The sequence below is a fragment of the Arvicola amphibius genome, chromosome 4 (genome assembly GCF_903992535.2).
Source record: "Arvicola amphibius chromosome 4, mArvAmp1.2, whole genome shotgun sequence".
NCBI lineage: Eukaryota > Metazoa > Chordata > Mammalia > Rodentia > Cricetidae > Arvicola > Arvicola amphibius.
Genome location: NC_052050.1, coordinates 51,656,514 through 51,670,245, shown reverse-complemented (window position 1 = coordinate 51,670,245; position 13,732 = coordinate 51,656,514). Strand labels below are relative to the sequence as shown.

The following is a 13,732-nucleotide window of genomic DNA, read 5'->3' as shown; positions in this document are numbered from 1 at the left end:
CACCCGCCCGCGAGACCACGCTTCCCCACACCTCCCAGGGCTTCAGAGGCCTAGGCGCGCATGCGCGTGGCGTCGCTGAGCAGGGATTGGCTGCGGGAGAGAGGCGGAGTCTGGTAAGATTATCGGGGCGGAGTTAATGCTCGGCTGGTGAGGCTTGCGACCCAGCTGGGCTGTGGAAACCGGAAGTAGCTTGTCACCCTCACTCGCAGCAATTCCGGTGAGTCCGGAGGTGGGGTTCCCACCTAACTGAAGGACCCGTTTCTGCAGAGTTGGGTGCATGCCATTGAGCGAGGCTCTTTATCTTGCAGATGACTGTCCACAATCTGTACCTATTTGACCGGAATGGAGTGTGTCTCCACTACAGCGAGTGGCACCGCAAGAAGCAAGCGGGGATCCCTAAGGAAGAGGTGACCGGACAGTCCCGGCATACCCCCAAACGCACATGATCCCATCCCAGTCCCTTTTCTCCAAATCCAGGTTCCTTCCCACTCCCATCCTGTCTCCTTCCATAGCCGAGTTCTAACTCTACCCCCTCTTCCTCCAGGAGTACAAGCTGATGTATGGGATGCTCTTCTCCATTCGTTCGTTTGTCAGCAAGATGTCCCCGCTAGACATGTACGGTCCTGTTAGAGGGGGTGTTGAAGGGAAGGCTAACTAGCCTTGAGTGTGGGAGATACTGCATTGAAATGGAAGTGGCATGTGGCCCCAGAGAGGGGAGGGGAATATTAGAGGGGGGGGGCTGAATCTGGAACTAGAGTCCTGAAGCTGGCAGGAGCGTCTGCAGGGAGAGTCTGAGAGTAGGGGCCGGCGAAGGAGCAGCAACTAAGTCGAGGGATGATGGAGATTATGTTAAGTGTTTTATTCAATGAGGCTGCTACAAACCACCTGTTTATAATGAATAGGAAGGAGTTGGCCTTGAGGGGATCACAAATATTTCTTTGGGAGCGATTCCACTCCTGTTTCAATACCCGTTTCTGCAGGAAGGATGGCTTTCTGTCTTTCCAAACTAGCCGATACAAACTCCATTACTACGAGACGCCCACTGGAATCAAGGTTGTCATGAACACTGACTTGGGCGTGGGCCCTATCCGCGATGTGCTGCACCACATCTACAGTGCGGTCAGTGTCAGCCAGGAACCCTTCTCCCAGAGTCCTAGGAGTTCCAACCCTTCTGTGTTGTATCCCTATTGAACTGTTTTCTTCAGCGCCTCAGCTCCTTTAACTGTGATAGCTTTCCTAAGGGAGAGGTTGAGTGCTCTTAACGATTTATTTTTAATTTTCATTATATGTATTGTGTAGAGGAGGTGTGTGCGTGTGAGCACAGGTATTTGTGGAGGGTGGAAGAGAGTAACAGATTCTCTGGAGCTGGATTACAGGTAGTTGTGAGCCGCTCACCATGAGTGCTGGGCACTGGCTACCCTCTGCAAAAGCAGTGTGCCTTCTTAACTGTGGAGCCATCTCTCCAGCCCCCTCTTGTGTATTCTTACATCCCTGGGGTTATACCAGGTTTGAGACTGAAAGTGAGACGTGTCCCAGATCTGGCTCACACACCCTCCTCTCCACAGCTGTACGTGGAGTTGGTCGTGAAGAATCCTCTGTGCCCGCTGGGACAGACTGTGCAAAGTGAGCTCTTTCGCTCCCGGCTAGACTCCTATGTCCGATCTTTGCCCTTCTTCTCTGCCCGAGCTGGCTGAAACATCTACCTCACCCCTCAGAAGAACCTGTGACTGTCTGGACCCTTGTGACTTGTGGCACTGTGAGCCCTTCCACCTCCCTGTCTCCCCTTCAACCTGAAGGACCACCGCCCACTGCCTTCAAGTCATAAGAGTGAAGCCCGAAGGAGTCCTTGACAGTTTTATCCCCTGCTTGACTCCACGAGAAACAGAATAAACTTTCTGTCACCCTCTGCTGCCTGCGTGTGAGTTCCTGTAGCCCCTCCAAGTGTGATTCACACAAAGATGAGACCTCGGGTAGCCACACATCCCCAGATGTGAGCAGTAAGAGGTTTTCCCAGCAGATTTCGCCACTCTCTTACTGCTCACATCTTATCAGCTGGATAATTCTTCGTTGCATTTTAGGATTTTAGCGGCAACCTTTGCTACCACTTGCTAGGTGTAGTCCACGCATCCTGCCTCACCTCTAGTTGTCAGCATCAGTGTCTCCAAACCTTGGTTTTTGAGGGACCAAAAAGCCCCTTTCGAATGCACACCACTGACCGGGAGGAATGTTGACATATTTCAAGTACAGAAAGTGAGAAGCACGTTCCTAAAACAGGAGTTCTGACCAAGGCACCCTGATTGTTCAGAAGCCTTCCTCGGGCGGAGCTTATGCAGATAAGGCAGCGTGTTCGGCTGGGAGGCGGGTGGTTCCATGCAGATGAAGGGGCGGGGCCTGCATGTTGATGAGCTGGGCTCGCTGCCGACTCGGCTGGGAGCACAGCGGTCCCGCAGCGGTTCCAGCTGAAGTGGCACCCGTCTTTCGCCACCCCTTGTTCCTGGGTCTCTATCCTTGAAGACCATCCTCGACTTTATCTTTATCCTTATCCGTTTATCCTCCTGCTCCCTGCATCACAGCCCCCGGCATCTGAATACCCACCACTCCTGGCACCCCGCACGGTTTTCCTTTCCCGCCGCAAACCCCCGCGACCTCCAGCAGCCCACCCCCGCGGCCCCATCCGGGTTGGCTGCTTTCGCTGCAGCCTCCTCAACCTTCCCGCTCTCTCAGGGTCGCGCTACTACCACACCAGTGTCTGCCCTCGGACTTCCCAGTTCCCTCCTCCCTCCCCCAGAGCCCCCTCCCCCGCCCTGGCTGGCCAGCCGGTATGCAGGTGTCTATCGCGTGTACCGAGCAGAACCTTCGCAGCCGGAGCAGTGAGGACCGTCTGTGTGGACCCCGGCCGGGTCCTGGGGGCGGTAATGGAGGGCCAGTGGGCGGAGGGCATGGGAACCCTCCGGGGGGTGGACCCAAGTCACGAGCTGCGCTGGTCCCCCGACCCCCAGCACCCGCTGGGGCCCTTCGAGAGAGCACCGGCCGAGGCACTGGCATGAAATACAGGTATGGGATGGCCAGGCAGCCTACCTATTCGCTTCCCTTTCGGGATTCCTGAGGCTTTCTGGGTTAGTCGCCACGACCCCTTCAAACTTAGCTTAAAAGGCCACTATTCATTTCCCCTCTTCTTTCTGTCACTGGTCTTTCTTTCCCTCACTCGGTCTCTAACTATGAGACCAAGTTTACTAAGGTTGACAGAGTCCTGTCGTACCTAAACAGTGTTCCTGAACTGCCCTCCTTATCCGTAAAAAAACGGGGAACGCCTGACTCTCCAGGCTGCTTCCCCCCCCCCCATCCAATGGAGTGTCCTTGGGTTGGCGTCCTGGGGAGAGGAGGGAAGGAAATAGCAGCTCACTCTGGCCAGTTGGGGCGCCTGACCCAGATATTGCCCCCATCAGCCCTGAGGCCAGTCTCACTCAACCTTTCTAGGGTGAGGTCAGAACAGGAGAGGGGAAGGGGGATAGACCACATCTTTCATCCCGTGCTGTAAGGCAAGAGTTGGGTGAGAAGGGCTGGGGGACTGCTGGCTAGAGACTCTCAGAACTCAAATGGGGTTGGGGGGCACTTCTTGGGAATATGCTGAGGTCATTGATGTGACCTGCCTTTGTCCCAGAAGTATTCAGCCCTCCCCTGTAGCAGCCCTGATTAGGAAGTAACGGTGACTGTTTGATCTGTGCCTTCTGTGCCTTGAGAGGAGGAGGAGGAGGAGGATTTCTAGTTCAAGCCTCAGAAGTCAATGAAGAGAGGAAGAGACTTTCCCATCAAATCCTTACCAGTCCCCACCCACATCAGCCTTTTCTGGGGCTGAGTTCATCTATGTGCCTAGTCAAGCGCCTGAACTGGAGTTGGTTTGCATCTTTCTATCGTCACCCGTTAGAGTGGCATTCTTTGACGGAGGGCTTATTCTCAAACTCACCACAATCAGCCACACTTTTCAAAGCCCACTACTCCACACATCCCAGAGATGGCTCAGACACAGACAGGACTTCACCCAGAAGGAACAGACGATAGGAACGGAGGTGCCAGACAGTGGCCCTCGAGTTATAATCGATCACACTATTTGTTCACTGTTCTTTCAATAATACCCTAGGGCCTCTGCTATGGGGGTAACACTGCCTATTCCATCAGCCCACTGGGTCTGCTGTCTTTGGACTGGGACCCTTGAGGGCTTCTCAGTTCGGAAGGACAGGAGCTGGGGACTGATAATCCAAGTCCCCAGTGGAGGCTTCACCCCTTCCCCGCTGCTTCTGTATCCTGCAGGAACCTAGGAAAGTCTGGTCTCCGGGTGTCCTGTCTTGGCCTTGGTAAGTTAGGAGAGACATTAAAGAAAAGGGGCATTGTTTTATAGTCCGACTCCCGCAGTTCTCATGTGTCCGACTTCTGTCTTGCAGGTACCTGGGTCACATTTGGCTCTCAGATCTCAGATGAGGTATAAGTGATGGGTAGAGGTGGTTGTGAAGAGGGGGTAAGAAGAGGAAGAAGTGGATCTGGATAGGGTTTGGACAAGCTTGGGGGGGTATGAGATCTGAGGTTGGAGGATGGGCAAAGGAGAGAAAGTGGGGGTACCAGGACTGAAGTGCTGGGCTAGGGTGCAGGGAGGGAAGTAACTGGGGGCAGCCGTTCATCTGTGATGTTTTCTCGCCTACCTAGACAGCAGAAGATGTGCTGACAGCAGCCTATGAACACGGTGTAAACCTGTTTGACACTGCTGAAGTGTACGCAGCTGGAAAGTAAGAACCAGGGTGAAAGAGTCAAGTTAGAGTTGGAAGTCAGGGAGAAAATCAGGGATTCTTGTTTCCTTCAAAAAAAAAAAAACTAGGAATTCTGGGAATACTAAAGTTCAACTTTCAGGCTCATAACACCACCACCATGTATTATGGGAGTTGTAGTTCATAGTTCTCACAATGCTTCCCTCTCCAGAGGTCAGCAGACATACTGTGCAGCCACTTTAACATAAAGCCAACGATTCTGTCCTTAAGATTACAAAGCTGTATTTTCAAACACACCACATCACGTCATGCCTATGACTTGACTTTGTAGCCAGAATCCAGGATGGCCTACTCTGCCTCTTTATTTGAGAAACATTCTTCTTCAAGATTTAAGTCAAATGTCAAATCCTTTGAGCAGCATTTCCCCAGCTGCCCAGAGTCATAACCTTCTGTGAGCATCCATGACACTCCGTACTACCTTCTCACATAAAGTGAACAACCGCTTTATACAACATTTGCTGCTCAACTCAGCGGCTTCCACCTCCACAGAACCCATCTTCCCAAGACTCTCCAGAGAGGCCATCACCAAAGCACTCACAGTTTCAGGGACGAGGTCAACATAACCTTAAAAAGGATTCAGCCTAAGTGATTAGATGAACAAGGGGCACGTGAGAGCCCCAATGCTGTAGAGTGTTTCAATACTTTAAGACTTGTCACAAGTTGGCCCGTAATTGTGTGCTAATGGGAACTGTGTCGGCTGGCCGTGATGGCACACGCCTGCAGTTCCAGCATTGGATGGCTAGGGGAAGAGCGTTGAGAATTTGAGGCCAACATGGCTACAAACTGAGACCCTCTTTCCCAAAGGGGGAGGGAAGAGGCTATGGAAGCTGGTGAGAAGGGTTCATCATAGCCTGGCATTCGCTGGCAGAATCAGAGCTGGGCTTAGAAGGACACCTGGTGTTTTACAGAGGCAGAGGAAGGAGAGAACAGCCCAGATGACTGGAACCAGAAAAGGCAGTGTCCTCCCTGACTCAAGTCTATTTCTCTTGCCCCATTATAGTCTACCCCTTAAGCACCCACAATAGGGATTGGTACATAGTTGATAGACAACATGGATGAATGAATAAAAAATTATATGGCTACACTGCTAGCTCAGAAGCCCCTTCCCTTTGTCCAAGACGAATCTGAGACTCCAAATTGGCTCCTGTTTCCCCACTCCCCTTTCTCTCTATTAGAGGGGACAAGCTGGGAGAAGGGGAAGGAGTCGGTCTGTCCTGCAGAGATCAGTGTCCTTACCTTGTCTTTGTTTCAGGGCTGAAAGAACCCTAGGGAGCATCCTCAAGAGCAAAGGCTGGAGGTGAGACTGGTTTTGTGGGTTTCTGGAGACATGATCAACCAAGTATTCCCGCTGGCACTCTCCTTCTGTCTTCTCCAGGAGATCAAGCTATGTTATCACCACTAAGATCTTTTGGGGAGGACAGTAAGTAACTGGGGAGAAAACTTACAAAGAATATGTGGTATATGGGATAGGAGTAGGGGTTGTTCTCCCATGTCATCCCCTGCCCCCCCCATCTGCCCGTGAGGATTCATGCCATCCCAGTTTCTCATAGTTTCAGATAACCCTCATCCTTGACAGTAGCCTTTTCATACAGGGCAGAAACTGAGCGAGGCTTGAGTCGCAAACACATCATTGAAGGTGAGGATTGGTGACTGGCAAGCTGACGTGGGTGGGCACGGAAGCCAGAGAAGTTGACCATAACCAGGAGGTATGGTCTGAATTTTTAGAAAATTGAAGGGGAGATATTTACCTTCCCCCCCCCCCCACACTTCTAGGCTTGCAAGGATCCCTGGACCGCCTTCAGCTGGAATACGTTGACATAGTCTTCGCCAATCGTTCAGACCCTAACAGTCCTATGGAGGGTAAAACAGGAATCCCTAAACCTGACAGCCCTTCAAAACTGGGCACTTTCTCAAACTGGCATTGGGAAGCCAGCCTCCCCCACTCAAAAGTCTCCCAATCTCCATAGCAGAGGCTCAGACCCTAGGACCTAAACAAGGAAGGAGGTGAAGAATAGATACAACTACAGACCTGCCCGGGTCTTGGTGGGGTGGACAGAATTTAGGGTTCCATGGATCAGACATTGAGGCCTTTTCTCTCCTGTGCACCTAGAAATTGTGAGAGCCATGACCTATGTCATCAACCAGGGCCTGGCCCTATACTGGGGGACATCCAGATGGAGTGCTGCAGAGATCATGGTATGTGACTCTGACTCCCCACCCCACACCGGCTTCCCTTTTCTTGGGACCAGCCCAAACCTCACTGTTCTGAGAAGGCAGACAATGGAAGGGTTGCTGTGACCCTGTCTCCTTTCCACACCAACCCAGGAGGCCTACTCCATGGCCCGACAGTTCAACCTGATCCCGCCTGTGTGTGAGCAAGCAGACAACCACTTCTTTCAGAGGGAGAAGGTGGAGATGCAGCTGCCTGAGCTCTACCACAAGATTGGTGTGCAAACCCTCATCCCCACCTTTCCCGTTTCACCCATGACATAGGTCCCCGTCCCACACCAAATCCTCTTGCTCTTAGGTGTTGGCTCCGTTACTTGGTCTCCCCTGGCGTGTGGCCTCATTACTAGCAAGTATGATGGGCGAGTTCCAGATATTTGCAAGGCCACTGTCAAGGTGAGATTTGGTGGCTCAGGGAGGCAGGTCTGGGCTGTCTAGGCTGCTGTATGGTCAAGAAGAGAGTCGGGTCTTGACTGATTCTCCTTGGTCTCCAGGGGCACCAGTGGCTCAAGGAAAAAGTGCGGAGTGAGGATGGCAAGAAGCAACAAGCCAGAGTCATGGACCTTCTCCCCATCGCTCACCAGTTAGACTGCACCGTGGCCCAGCTTGCGATAGGTGAGACCCTGCAGGGGCCTGCCTCCCCGTGAGGCTTCCTACACCTATTTCTAGACAAGTGTGTCCCAGGACAGGACCCCCTTCAGACACTTCTGGACTCTGAGTGCCCACACTGATCCACATCAGTTCCTTTTCTTTTTCCTCCTCTGGTCCCAGCCTGGTGTCTCCGAAGTGAGGGTGTCAGCTCAGTCTTATTGGGGGTGTCCAGTGCAGAGCAGCTGATGGAACATCTGGGCTCCCTACAGGTGAGTTGGCGATTCAGACTCCCCTCACCTTAGAGTCAAGGCCATACATAGTGCCTATCTCTGAATGGACTGAAGTGATTACAGAGCTGTCCCTGCAAAGTCCAGGGAGACAGGGCCAAACCGCTGGAAACTTTCTCATTGGGTCCCACTGTGGCCTTCATCATGCCCTTCCTCAGTGTCCCAGCAAAAACTGTCCTCTCCACTACCCATTCTCAAGGTGCTGAGTCAGCTGACGCCGCAAACGGTGATGGAAATAGATGCGCTTTTGGGGAACAAGTCGCATTCCAAGAAATAGTTCTTTGGGGGCGCGGGGTCCCCACGCGGAATGATTGCACCTGCCGGAAAACCACTTTCGAGCAACGGGCCCTCTAGTGCCGGATCTCTCCTCCCAGCCCCCAACCCTGCTCCCACGCAGCGGCAGAATCAGGGTAGCCCCGCCCACCAACGAGTCCCGGCTACGAGTCCCGGCTTCGAGTACCGATTCGCATGAACAAAGCCATATCCTTTCGCCTTGAGAGAGAAAGTAGATCTCCCACCCACCCTCTACGCCCCTGCTGTGTGTCCTAGGGCTAGGCCTTCTCGCTAATCCCGGGCATGAGCTGTCTTCTCTCAGCCTTTTGGCCTCGCTCGTTTCTTTTCCCTATTGCCGAAACCCAGAAAATGTCCAGCAGAAAAAAAGAAACATTGAGAGTACTTCAAAAATGGGCCTTGAAATGTCATCAAGGTGGCAAGAACCTAGTGAGTTATTGTGTTAACTGGAACACGGGAAATGGGCCATACTTCGTAGTATTTGTTCAATAGAAGCCGGGCTGGTCCTGGCAGAAAGTAAATGATAATCTTTGGGAAAACCAGAATCCTGCCTCCTGCCTGGAGGTGGAGGACTTAAATCTGGAACTAGAGCCACACTTTGTGCTTGCAGAGAGGGGATAAAGGTGGGGAAGACAATGTTGCCGAAGGTTGAAAGAAAATTGATGGCTGTATCGCAGAAATGGCAAGGTGGTCCTTAGAAAACAAAGTGATTGGGGGATGTAGAAACGTGTGGTTGTCAAGGGCTGGGGGCAAACACGGGCTTGAACTGGATTTAGGAAGCAGCATCAGAGGACTACAGTCTTCTTCCTGGCAATAAACCTAAAGCAATAAAGATGGCCCCTCTGCTGTAAGACTTCCCAGGGAACTGTAAATAAAGTCTCAGCTTGATCCTCACTGTGTCTCAGATTGCGGGGGTGGCAGGGGGCTTTAGGGGCAGCGGCTCAGGTAACCTTTCCTCTTACTCCTTTGTTAGAAGGCTCTCAAGGCTGGTTTCCTCTCCACTCATGTGAGTGGCTCAGGCATCAACCCCCTGGTTATGGTTTTCTTGGAGGATCTAAGCATCAGGTACCCCTGGCACAGGCCCTTTCCCCTTCTTTAGAACCTGGTGATACGCCTTCTTTTCTTCCTAAGTAGCCTTGGCTGTTCTAGAACTTGCTCTGTAGACCAGGCTGGCCTCAAACTCACAGAGATACGCCTGCCTCTGCCTCACGAGTGCTGGGATTAAGGGTGTGTGTGTGTGTGTGTGTGTGTGTGTGTGTGTGTGTATACACATTGCCACAGTGCTCTTGTGGAGGTCAGAGGACAACATTTGGTTCTCTCCTTCCACTGTGTGGGTTCTAGGGATCAAACTCAGGCTGCCATTGGTGGCAGCAGGGTTCTAGGGATCAAACTCAGGCTGCCATTGGTGGCAGCAGGGTTCTAAGGATCAAACTCAGGCTGCCATTGGTGGCAGCAGGGTTCTAAGGGTCAAACTCAGGCTGCCATTGGTGGCAGCAGTCTTCACCTGTTTAGCCATCTCGTTAGCTGGCCCACCCTTTAGTTTTTATTTTATGTATGTGGGTGTTTTGCCTGCATATATAGTTTATGCACCACTTGCATCCTAATGGCCACAGAGGCCAGAAGAGGCCTTGGATCCCCAGGGACCAGAGTTAGAAAGAATTGCAAGCTGCTCTGTGGATGCTGGGAACTGAACCCACGTCCTCTGCAAGAACAGCCACCTCTCCACCACTGCCTCCACCTCATTTTGGTTTTATTTTATTTTTATTTATTTTTTGGTTTTTATGAGACAGGGTTTCTCTATGTAACAGTCGTGGCTGCCCTGGAACTAGCTCTGTAGACCATGCTGGCCTTGAACTCACAGAGATCCACCTACCTCTGCCTCTCAAGTGCTGGGATTTTTTTTTTAGAGGTTTTATGTGTATGAGCATTTTACTTTCATTTGTATCTGCACACCACATGTGTGCCTGTGCCTAAAGAGGACAGAGAGGATGTCAGATCCCCTGAAACTTAAGTTGTAGATGACTGTGAGGCACTTGTAGATGCTGGTAATCAAGTGCAAAAGCAGCCAGTGCTCTTGACCACTGAGATACTCTCTCTCTCTCTCTCTCTCTCTCTCTCTCTCCCTCCCTCCCTCCCTCCCTCCCTCCCTCCCTCCCCTGGTCTTGCAGGATTCCTTTCCCTCATCTTACATCTTCAGGTGCCCAGAAGTAAAGCAGTTTTGTTGTGGTTGGATGGGAAAGGTCCCAGGGGGTGTGGTTTTGAGATGTGATAGGGTAAGAAAGAGGGAAACAGAGAGGGAAGGAGTCAGCACTTGCAAGGAAAAGCAGAGAAAGGTCCCATGGGAAGGCAGCAGAAACAGAGTCCAGTGACGCCCCTGTCTCCTTCCTCTACGGACTGATTTCTTGGAGGGAAGGAAGTGGGCGGAAAGTCACAACCTGCAGGGATTACAAGGGCAAGGGAGATGACTCTGCCACCTTAAATATAACCTCAGCGGCTCCCTTCTTCCCTGCTCCTCCTGCCTCCATCCTAAGCTGGGAGTGCAGAGTGGAACCCATTTCCCAGAGACTGAGCAGCCTGCCTTTACTGACTGGATTAGCAACCATCAGGATCCACTAATGAGCACTTGCAGCCGCCCCTGTAGTCTCCCACTCATTCTGGAAGACTGCAGGAACCAAGGGGAAGTGTATGACTAAGCTATGATTAGTTCTCCTGTGACAAACATACAAGAATTTATCAATTCAGAGCAGTATTCTCCTTAAATAGTTCCCGCGGAGAGCAGTGCGCTCCTCCTGGTGCTGCCTCCCCTAGTGCTCAAGGGTTTTGTTTCTTCTTTACTTTTCCACACATTTTAAAACCTCTTCTTAGAATGACCTCCAGGCAGTTTAGAAGTCCCTTGAAAATAGAACCTTATTGTCACACATCCTTGTCTGTAAACATTTGCTATATTTCTCAACCACCTTATTGATAAATTCAATGAGTCCTTCTTTGGTGGGCACAGGGATATGGAGCTGCCTTCGTGGGCATCATTCCTTCACGGTGGGCACAGGGACATGGAGCTGCCTTCGTGGAGTTTGCTGATGAGACAGACAATCACGCGGCCACTGCTCCGGTGTAAACTGCTGTTGCCCAATGTCCAGAGGGAAGCACATGGGGTTAGCAGCGTCTGGAGTGGGTATGTAACATGGAAGGCCACCCGGAGAGCAGATGGAGGAGGTGTTGAAAGTAAGAGTGAGGGGAGTGAGGACCTAGCAGAAGAAGGGAACATGCACACTGTATCAGACAGCTTTCCGTTGCTGAGACAAAATTCCTGAGGTAAACAAAAAAGGAAGGCTTATTCCAGCTTAGGGGTTGTTTGCAGCACACGGTTGCTTGGCACATTTGCTTTTAAGCCTGTGGCAGACCATCATGGTGGATAAGATGCTCACTTTATAGCAGCTGGGAAGCAGAGAGCAAGGGGCTGAGTTCTCAATATCCCTTTCAAGACCACACCCCGTATCCTAAATTCTAACAGTGCCATCCCCTCTCCAATGTACCATCACCTGGGAAGCAAGCCTTCGACACATGGCTTTGCATCCAAACCATAACAGAATCCAACAGTCTCTGAAGCCCAAGTGTCCAAAGAGAAAACAAGTAAAATGTGGAGCATACTGAGGTCAGGGCACACGAGGCCTTCTGGGTAGTATCTGTTTTGATTACTTGTTGATAAACACACAAATCATCCCAAAGTCTAGTGACTTGAAACAGCTTTTAAAAGTGAATTTGAGGTGAGGAGAGCTGAAGCGATGACTGAACAGTTAAGGTGCACAGCGCTCTTGCAGAGGACCCACGTCCTTCTATGGCTCCTCAGGTGTCACACCCCCAAAACTCTAACCCTGGGGTAGCATCTGACACCCTCTTTTGTCCCAGCAGGCACCTGCATGAACACACACACACACACACACACACACACACACACACACGGAGGGGAATTAAAAATAATTAAAAACAAATGCATAACCAACTTACACATTTTTTTCATGATTCCGTGGGCTGATTGGGAGTCCCTCTGCTGTTTCACTTGGCCTCCTTCATGCGGCTGTATTTGCTAAGCAGGCTAACTAGGCAGGAATATTCCAAATGGCTTCACTAGCTTGTCAGGCAATCAGCACCAGCCATTGCCTGGAGTGCGTCCGTTTCCCTCCACAGGGCCTCAGCTCTAGTGCTGATCTAACCCTACTGCCTTCTATGGTGGTTTGAGGGCAACCTTCCAGCAGACAGATGGTGTAGTGCTGTGGAAGACTAGGCTGCAGAACACATACACGATTTCTGCCTCGTGCTATTAACTGGTCAAGGCTGGTCACAAAGCCATCTTCCACTGCAGAGATAAGGAAGTAGATTGCTTTTGTCTGGAAACAGTCTATGTAGTCCAGGTTGTCCTCAAACTCACAAACTGTCTCGGCCGCCTCAGTGCTGGGATTACAGCTATGGCCACCATGCCTGCTCTAGGCCCTGACCGATGATGTGGTGGCAAAGGATCTGGATGCCATTCAATACGCGCTGCCGTAAAAGATTTTAAACGGGAGCAGAAGCAGTGTTAGGCAGAATGTGATTGGTTTGAGATTGGAGAGCTTTTTGTAAATAACATGGAGGGGAGGCCTGCAGAAGACCTGTGTATTTGTGTTAATTGGATAGGGAGGCGAGAGATGACAACAGCTTGGACCAGGAGGATGAGCAAGAGGTGGAGATGAGTAGGTGGATTGGCTATTAAAGGGAGAAATGACCTTGGATAATAAAGGAAGGTGAAGGAAAGGAGAAATTAAGAATATTACCCAGGGATATGAGCTAGCCACGAAAGGGAAGGAAAAACTGGAAGACAGTCTGGCCTAGAAATGGGAGATCATCAGTTTGGGTTCTTGGTGATAAGGCTGTGGAGCAGGTGACAGGATAGTATAAATCATGGCTTAGAGGGACCCTTGGCAGTGACACACTCCAGACTCCTTTTATTCTACCTTTGATGATTAAGATTTGGGTTGGGGAGATGACGCGCTGGGTCAGGCGCTTGAAGGCAAGTATGGGAACCTCCGTGCACACCCACAGACCTCACATAGCTGAGAGCAATGGTACGAGTGTCTGTAATCACATTTCCACCACAGTGGGTGGGAAGTGGATCCAGAAGCCTTAGAATCCCAGAAGCTTGTGGGCCAGCTATCTTGGCATACAAATCTGTGAAATTCTGTCTTTAGCAAGGTAAAGGGTTAGTTAGGCTGGGCATGGTGGCACACACTTTTAATCCTAGCACTCTGAGGCAGAGGCAGACATATCTCTTTGAGTTTGAGGCCAGCCTGGTCTACAGAGTTCCAGGCCAGTCGGGGCTACACAGTAAGATTCCACCTCCAGAACGAACACACCCACTACCAACAACAGGAAAAGCCAAACAAGGTGAATGTGAGGAAATCTGAGGTCATCCTCTGACCTTCACACATGTGCCATAGCATGAATTACACACAAGAATCCACACACATTCTTTACATCGACATACAT

At 51.1% G+C, this 13,732-nt stretch overlaps 2 protein-coding genes across 2 annotated transcripts; both read left to right on the top strand.

The window, feature by feature from the left end:
• Nucleotides 1-105: 105 nt before the first annotated feature.
• Trappc1 (trafficking protein particle complex subunit 1) lies at nt 106-1,906 on the top strand. The gene is made up of 5 exons (XM_038328075.2): nt 106-217; nt 309-407; nt 545-615; nt 981-1,119; nt 1,566-1,906. The coding sequence occupies exons 2-5, from the start codon at nt 309-311 to the stop codon at nt 1,692-1,694; spliced, it is 438 nt and encodes a 145-aa protein (XP_038184003.1). The 5' UTR covers nt 106-217; the 3' UTR covers nt 1,695-1,906.
• An 874-nt stretch (nt 1,907-2,780) lies between these two features.
• Kcnab3 (potassium voltage-gated channel subfamily A regulatory beta subunit 3) lies at nt 2,781-8,302 on the top strand. The gene is made up of 14 exons (XM_038327406.1): nt 2,781-3,054; nt 4,309-4,352; nt 4,440-4,477; nt 4,699-4,778; nt 6,070-6,114; nt 6,193-6,237; nt 6,410-6,453; nt 6,591-6,677; nt 6,928-7,013; nt 7,143-7,263; nt 7,345-7,439; nt 7,538-7,658; nt 7,815-7,903; nt 8,121-8,302. The coding sequence occupies exons 1-14, from the start codon at nt 2,822-2,824 to the stop codon at nt 8,196-8,198; spliced, it is 1,206 nt and encodes a 401-aa protein (XP_038183334.1). The 5' UTR covers nt 2,781-2,821; the 3' UTR covers nt 8,199-8,302.
• The last annotated feature ends 5,430 nt before the right edge of the window (nt 8,303-13,732 follow it).